Genomic DNA, 18,310 nt, shown 5'->3' with positions numbered 1-18,310 from the left:
GATTTTCACTATTTTCAGGCTGATTTTGGGCAGGTATCTCAGTGTTGTGACCTGCTTGCAAAAGAGATTGCGTATTAAAACTCCATGAGACATAACTGACTTTGAAAATGAAGTAGTCACTAATATCTCTCTTAACTTCATTATCTAAAAACAGTACATTTCTCACTTGGAAATGTTGCACTTTCTAGTGATTTTTACTGAGTGATACTGACCTTAATTATTTGGTTGTGCTGTTGTGGATATGACAGTCTCTGAAGGAGAAAGGACAATCTGAAAAAAATATAAAAAAGAGAAATGTCTGTTTTTGAGAGATGCAGCCTGGATTTACATCACACAAAATAGTCCTATCACCCAAGGAGTGTAAATACATCTATTGATTTGATTCAAACTGTTTTCTATCATTGGCACTTCATATATTGTGTGCATGCATCTGCACAGCAAAGTGACCCATAAAAATGATGAATAGATGCTGTATTGAAATCTGTCACTTGCTGAGTCATGCTTTCATAAAATGTTGATGACAAAGTAGGTGTAAAAGATTTTCCTGTAAAATCCTCTGAAGATTAATTTGGTCCTTTGTTACATTAATTCAGTGTCAGATATCAGAAGCAGCCCATCTTTCTGCAGTCCAGAATGCCAAAAGTGCCCTTGGCTGCATCAACAGCAGCGTGTGCAGTAGGTGAGGGAGGGGATTCTGTTCCTCTGCTCTGCTCTGGTGAGACCCCACCTGCAGGGTTGAGTCCAGCTCTGGGGTCCCCAGCACAGGAAGGACAGGGACCTCTGGGCTTCTTCCCAGAGGAGGCCACCAGGATGATTAGAGGGAGCATTTCTTCTTTGAGGAAGGGGTGAGAGAATTGGGATTGTTCAGCCAGGAGAAGAGAAGGCTGCAGGGTGACCTAATTTTGATCTCCCAGTGCCTGAAGGGAGCCTCCAGGAAAGACGGAGAGAAACTTTCTGCAAGAACATGCAGTGACAGGACAAGGGAGAATGGCCTCAAACTGACAGAGAGTAGATTTAGATTGGATGTTAGGAGAAGTTTTTTACTGTGGGGCTGGTGAGGCCCTGGCACAGGTTCCCTGGAGAAGCTGTGGATGCCCATCCCCAGAAGTGTTCAAGGCCAGGATGGAGGAACTCTGAGCAATCTGTCCTAGTGGAAGGTGTCCCTGCCCATGAAATGAGATGATCTTTAAGGTCTCTTCCAACCCAAACAATTCTGTGATTCTGTGATCTCCTTCTCCATTGATTCTGGTAATGGAAAAGATTGACTTCTACATTTTTTAGTAGGGCTGTCAAACCCAACTAAGCTTTGATAAGCCAGCTTAATGTATAAGGTGATTTAGGCAACTGAGCTGATCACTGGAAGTGCCAATCTTCAGCATAGACATTGGCAAAAAGTAGCTGTAATTGGTAATTTCTTCTAACACTGAAAACACTGAGAAGGAAATCTTCCTCAGGATTTGGATCTCAGGAGTATGGGGAGTTACTGAGCTTCAGTCTCCTTGGATGCAGAGGTGCCCTTGATTTCAAATTCAAAAAAGTATTCATTAAGATATGAGCATAGTTATTACTTTTCAGTTGTGGGAATTTGAGATGTTAATTTTACTTTATGTCAGTCTGTATCCCCTTGTCAGGTATGCTTCTTATAATTATCTTAAAATAGCACTTCGCTTAGCATTCAACGCATCTTTGATGCAGCTTTTTGTATCTGTCTTTACATGTAAATCCAAATATGTTCACATTATTTAGTTCATTAGTTTTCCTTTATGTGTATAAATTATTGTAGTATCAGTTTGGTGTGGGTTGTGGTATCTTTGGGTGCAGCTGAGGACATCATAGATTCAGTCATTAAATGTAATGCTTTTTCAGTCTATTTCTTTCCTTCCATTTCAGAAAAATAATTTATGTAATCACCTCTTGCAAAACATTGTTTTCCTAGTTTGTTTGCTTGGTACAATATGTAGGTCCCATTAAGAGGTTAACAGTGTTATAAATTTTAGTCAGGGAACTTAGAATTATTGTAATCACTTATGAACTAATCATTGCTGTATTCTGTTCCAGGGCATTATTACTTAAGCACTAATGCACATTTCAGCTAAAAGAAATTCAGTTCGGTGTGATTTTTCTATGTAAATTTATATGTAAATTTAAACCTGAAACTCACCGCCCTTTTAGCTTCTGATATTAAATGTTCTGTGCAATTTTTTCCCTTCTAGTTAATTTCCTGTACTGCAGTAAGACTGGATTCCTTGCTAAGCAGATTTTACAAATATATAATTTTCTTAAGGTGTTTAGTTCTAAATTTCAAGCAGTTCAATCTGCTGTTCTGATAGACTTCACTGCTGATGAACAGTTGGTGCCTTTTTGAGAGCTGATATTTTATAAGGCAAAATATGCCAAGTAAAATGGAAAAAAAAACAGTATGAAGAGAATATCAATGCTGTGGTTCTCTAGCCTCATAACCCTAATGGAAAGGAGAGGATTATCTTGTAAATTCATTTACATCTCAGAGAGAAAAGAAAAAAAAAAAAAAAAAAAAAAAAAAAAAAAAAAAAAAAGGAGCTTAAGGAGATTGTACAGTGAGGGAGATGGTTCACTCTACAAAATCTTCTCCATTGATTTAGGAGTGAATAGGGAGCCTGAAGGACTCAGCCCCTCAAGACAGAGGAGGTCAGGAGTTCCATGTGAATGATGAGTGCCAGAAAGGCCCCGCTGAGTGTGGATGTGCTTGTCTGGGTTGGGAGTGTGTCTGGAAAAGGGCGGTGAGGTGTGACTTGGGGACACTGTGCATCAAGTACTTCAAGAGCCAGAACTGATTTCTAGAAGTAGTTTTACCAAACTGGCCTGAGCCCTGTTGGACATGGTCCTGAAACTGTTATCAACTGCTGCTGCTCAACTCACTGCTTTGTTCTAAGAAGCAGAAATGAGTTAATAATGAGAATACAGCAGGAGTCTCTAACTCTTGCTACTGACATGTAGACGCTGATGGTGATGTTAAAAGCTCTGATCATTTTGAGCCTGTGGAAGAGAGAAGCCAAGATCTGTTTTTTTTCAACAATATTGCCACCATTCCAAGTTCAGTCCTTGTGTGAGCAACATTCCTGTTTGTCAGGTGCAGCACAGAGGAAGAAGACACTTGTTACTTGTCCATCTAGAAGAACCATGATTTGGACAAGGATCTACAAAGGGAAGAATTTCTGCTGGATTATCTCACCAGACCTATAAAAATAACTTTTTTGCTGCTTACTCAACTTGAAAATTTGCTTCTATTGCCACAGCCTGGCAAATTCAGAAGCAAATAGAAATGCTTTCACCTCAAGGTCTATGGATTGAAAAAGCTTCAAACAATGTGGAATGAATGCCATCTCCTTAATGAAATTGGATTTTAATTTAAAACAACTCTTCTAAAGAATAAGAATTGTAGTCAGTCTCCTAGACACTTTGGCCAGGCAGGGCTTTTATTGACAACTGCTGATGGTGAGAATAGGATTATTACTGAAGATGGAACAGAGAGAATTGTTATGCATATTAATTGTAGAATGTGTCCATCTTCCTGCAAATTACCCTGTTGAACTTAGAAGAGGATTAGTTGGTAGCTCATTGCAGAGTATACATTAATAAAAGTAAAATTGCATATTATGGACTTAAATAAATTAGATTCAGTTGCTCAAAGATGGAAAGTCTTTGGCAAAAAATGTGTCAGGAAAATATTTAATCAAACAAGTATAATATCACAAATGATCAACTGATGATGGTGAGCATCTTTTGAAATAAGAGTCTGGTTTACAAATTATCAAACATATGCATAGACTTAGGCTATTAATGTAGGAGTGTTAGCAGTCCATTGTTTTTTCAATTTCCATAGAGAATAAATGTTGTCTCATATTTACATTTCATTTTATTTAATTTTAACTCTGGTGAGATTATTTTAAATAACCTGCACTGGACAAGAAGTGGGTAATTGGAATTTCTAAAGGAATAATAGCATGACATATTGCACAAAAGGGGATCTATTTTGGTGTCTGGCAGCCTTGATATAAGAAATGTTTGAGGAAAGAGATTAATTTCCTTCTTTTCTCAACTTTTATACTTCTCCTCTGCCAAAATATTTATAAAATACTCAGCACTTAAATGTGGAACTAAGTTAATGACTATAAATGTGTTTGGAAATTGCCTGTGATATTCCTCTTTTACATTAGGTCTGATAAAATGGCACTTTCAAGAAAAATAATACTCTTAGCAATTGCATGGGCATTTTGTTATTTATCCTAGTTTAAGGCCTAGAAATGTTAAAAAAATATATATATATATATATTCTGCTGATAAATATACATCTGCTCTTATTACCATCTATGAAGTAGCAGATCATTGAAATGTGTATGGCAATTCTAGGCAAATTTCCTGAGAAATTCCGAGGAAATACATAATATTAAGCATTAATTTTATACTGGCAAGAGAAAATTGTTTTATGATAATATTGGCAATGTAAAATTTCCTTTGTGTACAAGATTAAACAGATTTCTTTCATAGTTGCTGCTTTTTTCCTAAATCTGCTGTCCCGTATTTCCTTTTTACTGTAAAAGTATTTCTTCAACACAGCATGTAGATGTTTTACTATAAAATTGTTATGAAGCCTTTGGCAATAAAATGGTAGATAGATTTAGAAACTTGTTTACACCAGTAAAAACTATTAATCTGAGCTTTAAAATATTTTATGGCAAATTTAAATCCCATTTTACTGATGCAAGGCACTTAAATGATTTAAATTGTTGGTATAATCTTGCCATCTGTAGAACATTAAATGTGTTTTATGTATATTCCAGTATCATTGTCTATAAATGGAAATGTATAGAAATTTACCAAATCATAGGCAGGCAGAAATCAGTGGGAGGCAGCTCTGTGTGGGGTCATAAAAGCATTTCATATTCAGTTTTAGTGTGTTATTAATTTTAATAGGCATTTTATATTTTTCTCCTTTCATATTGTCATTTGAATTATTTACTTTTTTAAAAAAAAAAACTATATGGAATAATTTTGCTGTGAGAAACAAATCACTATATGTTAAAAAAAGCCAAACCGACATGGATTTTGAAATAAACTGCTTGGTTAGAGCAAAGAAAAGACACCAAATAAGAGTAGACACAAATATAGGTACAGAGAAATAAACACATATTTTTGCATTTTGTGTCTTTTCTGTGGAAGAATATATATAAATAGAACATATGTATTTTAAACTGCAGGTATGCCTCCTGGATTATCTCAGTGTGCTGCCCTCATAAGTAAATTCCTTCTGGTCTATCCAAAGTGCTTTTTTTCATGAAGTGTGTTGATATTGATACGCACAGGATGAATTTACACCATTTCTAACTTACAGCAAAGGGAACTCTGCTGAAATGTAGGAGCAGTGCAGTGAGCTGTCTCTGCCCAATTCCAGCTCATCCTAAAGGTGCTCCATGTCTAAAATATGCAGATTTATCTAATGAGGCCATATTTTGGCTCTGTCTTATTACAGTAACTGGAGTTTTTTATGCATCTTTAATTGTATCAATGTTTTCCAGGTGGTCAAGGAAAGATGTTCCTTTCCTTAGACTTAAAACAAAGATACAGAGATCAATAGTGAGGGAAATAGACTAAAGGAATAAGAGAGGGAACATTTATTGTGGTGGTGTTGTTTTAATGTCAAGTATTATGATGTAATTTATGAATTAAGGGGCCAAATCCAGCAGAATTCAGCCTAATCATTTGCCAGTTTGCAAAGTGGATATTTCCAGTTGTCAGTGCTTGGCTGTTGGGAGAGAGCTTGGAGATTTTATCTGCTTGGGATTACAGCAGATGGTCTTGAAAGGTGTGTTTTGGCAAGCCTTGGACATATCTTGGAAGGTGAAGTGGGCTGTTAGAATGCAGACTAGCCAGGAAGATTTGAACTTCTCCATATTTATGGAATTAAAGAGTTTACAAATTGAAGGTTGCTGCAGCTTGGCGTTTTTTTTTTAGGTTAGTTCACGTATCAAACAAAGGTGCAGCCTGTGTTTGCATAAGTGTAAACAATAAGTACCTTACACTTTTTTGAGAAATATCTTTTAAGAGCAATTGCTTATAATGAATTTTGTGATTTTTGTTTTTTTAAAATTCTTTCTAGGATACTGTTGGAATTAATATTCCCATCACTAATCCTACCAATAAAGTTCTCAACATGAATGTGCTGCTGGACCATCCATCCCTATTTGGAGAAAAATATTTCACTCTTAAGCCCAAACAAACATTTTCATATCACCTACAGTTTTCTGCAGCTGCTCTTGGCTCTTTTGCTGGAAGGTATGTTGTAGAGATTTGATACTTGTAATTGTGGCTGTTTTACTAATAAATGAACTACTTTCATTGAAACCTAAGTCCCTTGATGAAAATGTTGCCCTAAAAAGTCCCACAAAAGTTAATAAATGGAATTAAGAAAATTTCCAGCTTTAAATGTATTGTGTCCCTAACAGTAGTTTTCTTCTCAGGGGAAAAGCATTATTGACAGGCAATAGAATGACTCTTGCTACTCTAGTTCACTACAATTTAGCGAACAACGTTTTAGAAACTTGCTTGATATTAGAAGCACCCCTTGAAAACTTCTAAATAGTTTTTTAAATGTTTAAGTTATGCAAATGGAATAGCACAATTTCATTTTCTTCTGAGAAGGAATGAAATTGTAAAAACAAACTAAAGCAGGTAGAGAACCTTTAACTGTCTTAAATCCATTTACCTTCATGATCTTCTATTACTTAACCATGATCCATTAAATGAATATGGAGAGGTTTTAAATTAAAATTTTTTCATTACATGGGAAATCCCAGTGAGAACCTGCAGGTACGATAATTGGCAATAAAAAGACAGATGACCTCTTGGTCACAGTTTCAACTAAAACAGTTCAGCAAGTAATTGAAGAGTGTAGAATTGCAAAGATTACTTTCCTGGAATTTGGTTACCAAAGCATTATTTATTCTAAAGGCTGATTGAAAAACAAATCCCTGTTTTTCAGCTATCTCAACTGACTGGCAAAAATATGGGGATGGGGTGGAGGATGGAGTGGTGATTTAAGAGGAGGGCACAGACATCTGAGCAGTTTTGAAATAATATTTACAAAGTCAAAATCCATTCAGAGATTTATTCAATTTGCTTGTATTGATTTTTCCAAAGACCAGAATAATGTCAGGTATCATTGAGTGATACAGATTCAAATAATACTGTTTTATAAAAATGAGTCCTATTATAACTCTAGTAAGTATGTTTTTATTGTAGAAATTATGCTATCTTAAACTGAAAATGATAGTAGAGCTCATCTATTTTTTTTTAAATACCACATAATATTTCTGGTATTTTTCAATTGCAGAATTTCCAAATAATAAGAGAAATGTTTGTTTTAACAGGACAAAATTTTGGGCTCAGCTTTGGTGGGCTGGGGCTTAGGGGATATATGCAGAGGTGAAATAAAGCACATGTGGACATTCTCCAAATGGTTTTGCAGTTTTGTTCCAGAAGTGTGTAATAGCTCTTTCAAATTGCAGTAGCTCCCACAGACTGCAGTTAGAGCTGGACAGAGCTACTTGCACATTACATCCACACTATTAACTTATTTTTCTGAAGCCATGGTCTGTTTCCTTTGCTATGTTAGCAGCTGGGAAGAACTGTTGGAAAAAGGGATTGTGGCAGGTGTATCTTTTCAAATGGTTGATTCTTTCCTAAAGCTGTTTTATGCTCACTTTAAAAGCTCTGTTAGCACAGGGGATGGTCTGGAACCATAAAGTCATGGAATAGACATAGTTATCTATAATTTAGAAAAAGGACTCATCCTTAGAGGCTCATGGGTTTGTACAGTGCATTTCTTCTAATTTCTATATGCTTCCAGTGCTTTGGTTTACTCAGCTACTCAAAAATCCTCAAGAAATAGAAAAGAAATTCTGCAGTAGGAAAGGACTATATTAGAATGGCTGTAACTGAAATATATTGCTGTAGCTATCTCACCTAGCAGGACACAATTTTCAGTCATTACAATCCTTGATTGTATATCAAAACTATATATTGACTATTCCTTGAAGTCTATCTCTTTGCCATGCTCATAGGAATGTGTCTATATCTATTTCTCACTTTATCACTAGATTTGAAAAAATTTTCCTTTTTAAAATTAGTGTATAGTATATCTGTTACTTTGCCCTTCAAAATGACTGAAAAGAAAATACTGTGATATTGAAATGAAATTAAAGCTTACTCTTATAAGCTGAAATATGTTTGGATTGTATTTTTGATAAAAGCAAGCTAGCAAACAAAAATTATGAGCAACAAATTAATTTTATTGGTAGAATTTAAAATGAAGAAGAGATTTTGTTGTATCAGTAATTCTAAATAGTATTACACTTGGTAGCTGAATTCAGATACCAGTGAGAAGGATTAGAACAAAAATATGATCTAATTAAAGGAGTCACTGTGTTGAACTCATTAGGTTTCTCCTGAATTTTAATCTGTTTGGGGTTTTTTAATGATCTGAAAAAAAACCAAAACAGTTGTCATGTTAATCTCATGTATCTGTTTTTAGTGTCATGTTCCGGTCAGATGTGGTTGGAGAATTTTGGTATGCTCTGAAGTTCAATGTAGAGAAGCCATCACCAACTGTGCTGCCTGATATAGGATGTGAGCTTGGAAAGTGAGTAGTTCATGGTGCTGGACTGGGTCTCTGCTTTTAGGTATCATGGAAAACATATGAAGAGTTTAAAGTCAGAATAGTGCTCTGTGTCTGCTGTAGTAGATTGCAGAATATTTTTTTAGATATATTTGCAGGCAGGTGAAATATTCCTTACAAAAAAAAAAAAAAAAAAAAAAAAAAAAAATTAAATTTTAGCCTCTGTGTAAACTTCCTCTGAGTTATTTTTGTAGAAATCATACTGCAGCATGTAAGTACCCAGGTCCATTGTACAGAGCTCTGTAGGTTTGCTTTATTTTCTGTTTCTTTCCTTCCCTCTGAACTAGTAATTTACTGAAAATCCTGCTTTATAAATGCTTGTATACCACTTAGCAGTATATTTTAACCTCTCAAGAAATTGCAAAATAATGCAACTTCTGCCCTGCAGGCCCTGGGGGTAGACATGGTTGAAACACTGCAAGTATTAAGAAAATGAATGCCCTAAAGAAATTAACCCAATTATTACCATCCTTCAACAAAATGTGTATTTTGACAGCATAATGTTCAGTTCAGTTCGGACTTTCCAGAAATAAACTAAAACTTTGAGGATAAGACTTTGAAGACTGTCAAAACTTCAGCAGTGCTTTTCCACATATTACCTCTACTTCCTAATAGTTTCTGTGGACACACTGCTCTTCTGCATGCTAAATTCCATTTACTTTGTTCTATCTTTGACTAAATCTGTAGTTAACATACATTAAAGACTGAGCAGAAATGTTAGACAGCACAACATGAAATTTTACCTGATTAATTTTTTGTGAGTGAATATATTCTGTTATTCAAATATGATGCGCAGACTGGAAATAACTGACAATGCCTTTCTTATTATGTTCTAAAGAAAAAAAAAAAAAAAAAGTTGTGCTATTTCCTGGCTTTTACTTTAAAATTCTGGACTGACTGGAGTAAAAACCATAATTTTTCTTTACTATGTAGGCTCTTGCTATTAGGAGTCAGGAATTACTTAAAACCTTTTTATTCAGACTTTCTGGCACTCATAATTTTCTCTGACATGCACTGCCTGGAATCTACATGCACAAATGGTCTAGTGGAAAATGGCAAGTCATCCTTTTCTACTGCAAGTAAAATGGATGTGGGGAAAAGATTAGCTCCATTAACTTTAACTCTTGTCAAAGCTCTTATCTAAAACTCCTCAAAGCCCATGCTTTATTTTTGCAAATGAGATTTTTTTTTCCCCTTTGCAAGTACATGCCTGCTGTAGTTCCTGTATCTGTAAATATGTGGAGGAACACTGTGTCCAGTTCTGGACAGTTCTGGGTTCCTCAGTACAAGAAAGACAAGGAGCTACTGGAGAGGGTCCAGTGGAGGCCACAGGAATGAGGAGGGGTCTGGAGAACCTCTCTTATGAGGAAAGACTGTGAGAGCTGTGCCTCTTTAGTCTGGAGAGGAGAAGGCTGGGAGGGCATCTCATCAGTACGTATAACTAGCACAAAGTGGGTACCAAGAGGATGGTGCCACACTCTTTTTGGTGGTGTCCAGCAGTGTCAGCATAATGTCATCAGCACTCTTCTTGAAGTGCAAAGTGTTGGACAATGGCAGTCAGTGATGGCATTGAGGTTGCTCTTCAGTTACTGGGAATTTCTCTGCCTCATGAAAAGTGAGACAGTCCAAGTAAATTAGCTGCATTAATGTATGTTGAACATGTAGAAGCAGTGCAGGTAGACATCTGTGTATTGTCTAAGAAGAGTTTGGGATTTTTTTGAATGAATATACTTCCTTGCTATGTAACCAGAGATGTGAACTGTAAACATCATGAAATGTTTGAAGCATTTCTGGTTGGTGAAGATTTGTAGTTTTTTAACAGATTAACTTCCATTCTGCTACCTTTTCCTTGAATGCAGAAGAAGCATTAAAATATGAATAGAAGAATAATGTTTTTCATTGTGTCCTCACTGTATTCTTTTTTCTATTGATCTGAAAATTTAGGTATTTGTGTCGTTGAAACATTACCTAGAATTGGATTAGGACCAAGCCCCCACTGATAACTTAGAATCCATTTCTAACCAACTCTTGACAGATGAAAAAAAAATTAACAATTTTTCCTTTAGTCCCTCTTCATATTCCCTAAAATTTTGGGGCTATCATAGTCAGATCTGCTTTTTGTTTGTGTCAAGGTAGATTTAACACATCCCTTAGCATATGTCTCTAAGGAGGGAAACCTTTTTCCTGTTATTTTTCATCTTTCCTTATCCATCCTGTTACGGGCTCCACAGTAGGGTCATTGAAGATGAGTCAGTTGAATGACATTCACAGTGACTTGGAATTTACTGTCACATGCAACAATTTTTCCAGCATAACCATGATAGTCAATCTGTGTGGGGTGGCAGGATTTTGATGACTTGAAGAACCTCTAAAATCCAGTAATTCCTTACTGAAATTTCAGATATTCCAACTTAGTTTTCCCTTTGACAAAGTATTACATATGAAAGAGACCAGACCAAAAAAAAAAAAAAAAAAAAAAAGAGTAGAGAGGGTAAATGTGAAAAATGGGAATTATCAACTTAGTCTGAAGTTCCTGTGTGAAAGTTTCCTAATATTTCTTTACTCTCAGGTTTTGAGATCTCACTGATGCAATGCTTTGACACTGTTAAAAACAAGTCTGGTGCTTGCTGCTGGGGATTTATGTCACTGCTGGGTTGGAAGGAGTCCACCTGTGAACAGGTTTTAGGGTCTGAAGTTACAGTCATAAAGCTGGACTGAAATGTCTGCTGAATGTTGCTTTTTATATTTTCTTTTTCCTTACTCATTTAGCTGTGATTAATGGACTAATTTTTTTCAGATGATAAATATGTGGAGCAATCTGGCAGTTGACCTGCCACAGCTTTGACTAGAGGGAATGTCCATTAGGAGACAAATTACAACAAAACCAATACATGTATCTCATTTTTCAAACTTTTATTATTTACTGTTTTCACTTGTTCACCTTGAACCTCTTCCCTGTGTCCCTTGGTATTACAACAAGGATGTGATTTATGGTTGTATGACATCACTGAAAACAAAAAATGTAATACTTTGACCAGAATAGAGGAAATTTTGGGAGTCATATGAATTATTTAAAAATTTTTCTTGCTATTAAAGTATCTCATGAATATTCTTTAACTGGAAAATAAAGAAGGAAAGTCTGTAAAATAGAGGGCCAGCTAATTTAAGCAATCAGCATACTCCAATCTTTGTTCTGGGAGGGTCACTATTCTCATTAGAAAATATAATCTACATATGTAACATAATGATTCTATGATTATGCTGTAATAAACAACACAACAAATGAACAAAATGAAACACTGAATGAATTAAGGATTTATTGTTATTAATAATGATTATGAATAATAATTTAAGTTACTAAATATGTTTCGACACTAGTGAGGAAATGCTAATGCAATAAAACTTAATTGTTATGTTTAAAATAAAAACGCCAGAACTTTTCAGGAAATTAAAAAAAAAACCTTATGCATAATGACATATAATGGAAGGAGCTTTGTAATAAATCATCATTGTGTATATGATTTTTTCCAGATGGGTTTATACACACATACCTCTTGCTAATCCTACTCATGAAACTCTGGCACTAGAAATAGTTAACAGCGATCCCAGCCATTTTGCAGTTGAGACTGACCCAAAACAACCTGTAAGTAAGATTTCAGTGCTTTCATAAAAGAGATAGAAGACAAATTAAAACAAATTGAATTATGTATTGTACTGTGGGTTCAGAATATACAATCTTTTAGACATTTTAAGTACATATTTTAGAGATTTTATAGCCTGAGGAAGAAAACAATTAAACTTGAAAAGCAATTCAAGCTGAAGAACAGATGTTTTTTTCTTTCCTGGAATGCATTGAGGAATGGTTTTGAGCAGGGCTGCAGTGTAGGTTGTAAATAATTGAGGAGATATTAGAAGGAGAAGCTGTAAACAAAGCAGCTAGATAGAAGCTTCATAAGTATCTAATAATCATCAGAATAACTAAGTAATTATTTAGGTTAGTAGATAAACTATTAATGGAAGAATGCAACAATGTCTAATATTATAAGCAACTTGCAAGGCTTATGAATAATAATTTGATCAATATAGCTGCAAAGAAGCTTCAAGCAAATACCTAGAATCGTTTTATTCTGCAAACTCACAGTTACCTTGAGAGTGATTTCTCTTAACCCTCTTGTTTTGTATTCCACTTTTTCCTCCTCCATCACAGAAGCCCTTCCATCTTGCTGCCTAACATTCATGTCCTTTCTAGGAAAAACAATGGTGTTGATTGGCTCAGCATTTGTATTTTGAGATTTGCTAGAGTTCTAGTTGGTCAGATTTCAGAAAAATATTTCTTATTGACCACTGAATACTAGTTAATACTGCAGGCCCCATGCGCAATTCTTTGGGTATTATTAAGGTAATTCTATAAAATATGGGACCTCTTCATGATGGGGAGATAAGAAAAGGGAGGGCAGATGTAAAGGATGCATGTAAACTCCGTGTCTGAATGAGTGGCATCGAGTGCCTCCATCACAGCCTCTTAGGATATGAATTCAGAACTTTTAACATGAAAAGAAAAAGAAAAAAAAATAAATAAAGAAATGTGTGCTAGACAGGAAAGAAAAGGTGCCTTTTCTAGACATGAAGAAGGTAATTCAGTGAAGACACCAAAGTTGGTTGGTCCCTTCCAAAGCAAACTATTTCACAACTTTTTGATTCTATTCCTGCAATATGATTTAAGAATCAGAGAGAGAAGAAAAGAATATTGTAATAAAATAAAGCTAAGAAGATACAAAAGACTGTATGGGGAAAATAGACGAATGACACATAGTCATTATAGGTTCAGTTTTCAGAAACTGAACAGCTTTCAGCCTCAAATATAATAGTAAAGCCAGACCAAAGGTTCCTAAAAGGGGTTTTGATGGTAACAGCTAAAGGAGATCAAACTTCTTTACTCAGCTTCCCTATATACTGGTATGTAGGATTCCATTAAATTAAAAGTATAAAACATGAAATTTTTTCTAGTCTGTCTTTTCTATCATGCACAATAATACTTCTTTATACACTATGTTAAACCTTGATATGTGCTATTTCTAATTATTTAATGAATTTGTATTTGAATAGGAGCTTGGAAACATAGTGGATGCAAACTATATTAATTGTCTGGGAGTATTATATGTGTATTATGTTTGGGTCATTGCCACAGAAGTGGGTTAGATTTAACTATAGTGAATTTTGGCTGCTGCAGATTGCATATTACCTTGTGCAGAAAATTAACAAGAATAAAATCTTTATGCTCTCATAATTTATCATCAGAGATTCACACATCAACAATAGCTACATTACATTGTGTCGGAAAAGACAGATTCAACACTAACTGCAGTAATTTTCTCTCTCCTTTTTATTGTAATCCTCAGTCCTGTATATCATTATAGACTGAATTCTGAACTGTTCCTAGTTAATTGCAGTAGTTCTTCCAGTTACAGGATAACTTTGGGTGCCAAATGCAACTACTTAATATTTATTTCACGTAGCTGTCCCTTTTTGAACCTATTTCTTCCATTACAGCCCCATGTTTGTAGAGGTTATGTTATTTCCTTCAGTTTTGGTGACAAAGTCAGGGAGTAGCCTTTACATCACAGAATCACAGCATGATTTGTGTGAGGACCATCTAATCCAACCCGCTTGGTATGAAGCAGGTTTACCCAGAGGAGTTGCACAGGATTGTGCCCAGGCAGGTTTTGAATATCTCCACAGACAGAGACTCCAAAGCTTCTCTGGGCAGCATGTTCCAGTGCTCAGTGACCCTAACAGGAAAGAAGTTTTTCATACATATCGAGGTGGAACTTCCTGTCACTGGGCAACACTGGAAAGAGTTTGGCATTTACCCTTAAGATACTTGTACACATTGATGAGGTCCCCTCTCAGTTTTCTCTTCTCCAGAGTGAACAGGCCCAGCTCCCACTGTCTCTCCTCACTAGAGATGCTCCATGTGCTCCATGCCCCCAATCACATTTGTGGCCTCTGCTGGACCCTCTCCAGAAATTCCTTGTATTTCTTGGAGTGGGGAGCCCAGAACTGGACACAAAACTCCACGTGTTCTTACTTCTCCTGAGTATTTTGCATCCTAGGCTTAGAACCTCCAAACAACACTGCATTCAGATTCCAGAAGATGACTGCTCATAAACCATGCTCCATGTTCTAGGCATTGGATTATATTAATACTCATTTCTAAGCCTTCGCTATGTGTGGAAAAAGTTTCCCATCTTAATCATTCAAGTTTCTGTTCTCTTTAAAGCAAATAACACCTTCTTCTCAGCAGAAAGGTTACGATTTGTGCAACTCTCAGATGAAAGGCAACAGAAAAGAGAAAATTGTTTGAACAATAGATTGAAGATGGGATTTTCCAATGAAGATACATTATGTTTGAATAGAGTTAGTAGAGTCAGGTCAATAACTTTGATATTTCATGTAAATTTCCGTATTTGTTTTTATGTCATCTAAGATGAAAGACCTTTGAATGTACTGGGATGTTGATCAGAAAATGCCTTAAATCAATTTCTTCAGTCCCTGAGTTATGTTAAATAAACCAGATCCAAGTGATATCAAAGAAATCTTTTTCTTCTCTTAACATATTTGCCTAAAATTAATAACCAAAATTTTGACTAATATTTCAGAATTTTAAAAAAATATCCAATGTTATTATCATACTTCCATGTGTGTGTAAGTTTGTTTGTTCCAGTTGCAGTTTGGAACAAAGGGCATTACTGAAATATCACAAATAATTATTTTCTATAGATCTGATTCAACTTTAAGTATGGACATCAGTAATAACATGCTTTCCTGAGGTCCAGTTGGATTAGGCTCAAGTATTCCTGAACTTCAGGGTGCATAATGAAGTCTAAATGAAATTCAAAGGCTTTAAATCCTTCGTCAGCTTCATGTCAATTAGAAGCAGCTCTGTTACCCATTGTAAACTGATAAAAATGAGAAGACTGCATATCTTGCTGGCAGCTTTGCAATTGTAGCCTAAGTCACTTTAAATAGAATCTAACATCTTGGATTTATTTGAAAAATTTGATAAAAAATTAATAAAAGCTTTCAAGGACCCCCTTTAATGGGATTTGGATGTTCACCTAGTTTTTTCCTTTTTTTTTTTTTTTTTAAACAAGCTGCGCCTAATTTTTGTTTCATTGCTTGTCAGCCTTAAACTAACTTAATAACTTCATAAATGCTGCAAAATTACCTAAAAATTGGAAAGAAAGTGAATTTTCATAAGTTTACTGTAAAATTCCAACTTGTTTTCCATTAGCATATTGGATATTAAGAGTGTCTGGGAAAAAAGTCGTTAGGATGCTGAGTTTTGTGTTTCTGTCCTGACTGCAGCTTTCTTTGTCTTTAGCAGAAAAGGATTCAGGTTCAGCATTTCACCGCTGAAAATTTTCAGTCATCAATAATGTGTCCCCCAATTTGCTACTTTTCCTCTATATAAATACATTGATGTATTTCCCATATATGTGTATTATATTGACATAGACATATATTTACGATGCACAAAAAAGTCTTACAATCGCAATCACCTCTACGGCCAAAAAGAAACATACTTTCACTGTAACTCTTCAGTTTGCTATTCTCCTGGCTTAAACTAGCCTAAACATTTTCCATTAGGCTGTGTTCTTCCCTGTCTGGCTTTGAAACACAATTTTTATTGAGGACAAATAACTTAATAGAAAAAGGCTGGCAGAGAGGAGTGCAATGTCTGTGTGCAAGCTGTAAGGATTTTCTTAATGACCATGAGTACTGTTTTGTACAGAGTAAAGAACAAGCTTTTATGTTTAATGAAAATTTCCCCTCTTTTCTTCATTTTATAACAGGAATAATGTATTTGCAGTTAACTTCAGACTCAGTTTCTGTATTTGAATTGTTATAGCTGAGATCTTATGAAGAGCAATGATATCAGTTCCTTTTCACCTGACTGTTGTGGAAGGCATTTGTTTATGTAAACAAAATGAAAGGCAGGAGATATGTTAGCATCAGCATATTTAATTGAATGATTCTATGACCTTCTTAAAATATATTGTTTAGCATTATTTCTCAATACTAGTTTTGGAAGCAATTTAATTTTTTTTGGATTTCAGTAGAAAGTAAGTAGGGTTTTTTTGCCTAGCTTATTTCAAAACAAATTACTTGTTGGATTCACAGAACATCATACTGTAAAATTCAAAATTAATTTTAAAACCAAATCTATAACGGAAAAATTAATAATTCTTTCTGCATTCAGAGCAGGCAGTCATCTGGATTATCATAGCTCCATAGTTGATAGTTTTGATTCATTGTGGCAGCACATTTTCTGAGTAATGGTAATATGTCAAATAATACTTATTGGAAATCGAACTCCTGTCTGTTTGCATCTCTGTGGAAGAGTTATTATTCTGAATAATGTGGATGTCTTGCACTGAAATTACTCAATATTTAAAAATCTTAGTGTTAATTTAATGATGTAGTCTTAGTCTATGCCATCCTGTCTTCACCTAGTTTTTTCATTTCATTAAAAAGTATTTGGGAGGGAGTGTTTTCTACTACGATTCTTTCTCCATTTGTAGGTCTTCATTTGATAAATGGGTCTGACTAGTAGGTAGGAACTGGACTGCAAATGAAAGTTTAATTAACTGTTATGACAGTAGTCTGATGAATTACTTTAAATCTTTCTCACCCAAAAAAGAAAATAACATTTTACGTTTTGTGTGTTAGTTGAGCACACCTGAGCTGTGTGTTCTGCACAACCTACCTCCCTTCTGCACGATCTACCTCCCACTGCCATCAGTAGGAATATCTGTTGTTCAAGGCACACCAACATCCCCGTACTGATGACTCAAGATTTTTAGCTTTTTTTTATATTTTCATATATTTGTGGCTTTGGAGACTGCTAATACATGGTTTCAGCTTCTAGTACTCTTCCTACCCTTTTCCCCTACATTTTAGAACAATAAGCTAACCTTCTAACACATTCCTGAAATACTGTTTAGTCTTATTTTCAAGAAGAGAACCTGCAACAATGATGTTTTGTTTTCCAACCAGAATCTGAGAAAACACAAGAAATGGATAAAGAATCCCCTAGACCAATTCCAATGGGGCAGTACCCAGGTTAAATTACCTAAGCAACTGCTCTTCTAATTGGACAATATTTGATAGTTTGCTAATCAAATAACCTTGTAAAAATTGTAGAACTACTGTATTACATGTGCATATTGCCATGTGGTGCACCCCAAAGGCCCTTCCATTAAAGATTTGCTTTTATATATTATCATTTTATCAGTGTTTGGAATGATGCGTGTTTTATTCCAGGTAACTCTATCCTATAAGTACACCCAGGGGACGACTGGCAAGACCGGGAACAGCGTGGCTGCTGCCTGGGCTCAGCTGTGGGATGGCAAGGAATGCCATGGGGCAGTGAGGAAAAGCAGCAAAGGCTTGGGTGATGGATGGGATTCATCCATCTCAACAGAGACTGGATGACATCAATGTCCCAAGACAATGCCCCTGTGGAGGGGCTGGGGATGGGACAGGCCTTGCTTTGTGGGGGGACAGTGACCCCTGACCCTCCAGCCTGGCTGA

At 35.5% G+C, this 18,310-nt stretch overlaps 1 protein-coding gene across 1 annotated transcript in view; it reads left to right on the top strand.

Moving 5' to 3' along the window:
• Positions 1 to 18,310, top strand: part of CFAP47 (cilia and flagella associated protein 47) — a 258,908-nt gene that overhangs the window by 170,465 nt on the left and 70,133 nt on the right. Inside the window, exons 52-54 of the mRNA XM_041399915.1 lie at positions 6,137 to 6,312; positions 8,570 to 8,677; positions 12,245 to 12,356. Coding sequence (XP_041255849.1) covers positions 6,137 to 6,312; positions 8,570 to 8,677; positions 12,245 to 12,356 — 396 coding nt within the window. The remainder of the gene's footprint in view (positions 1 to 6,136; positions 6,313 to 8,569; positions 8,678 to 12,244; positions 12,357 to 18,310) is intronic.

The sequence above is a fragment of the Onychostruthus taczanowskii genome, unplaced genomic scaffold (assembly GCF_017590055.1).
Source record: "Onychostruthus taczanowskii isolate IOZ18803 unplaced genomic scaffold, ASM1759005v1 scaffold17, whole genome shotgun sequence".
NCBI classification, from domain to species: Eukaryota; Metazoa; Chordata; class Aves; order Passeriformes; family Passeridae; genus Onychostruthus; species Onychostruthus taczanowskii.
The sequence above is the reverse complement of the archived record's forward strand: the minus strand, read 5'-3'. Positions and strand labels throughout refer to the sequence as shown.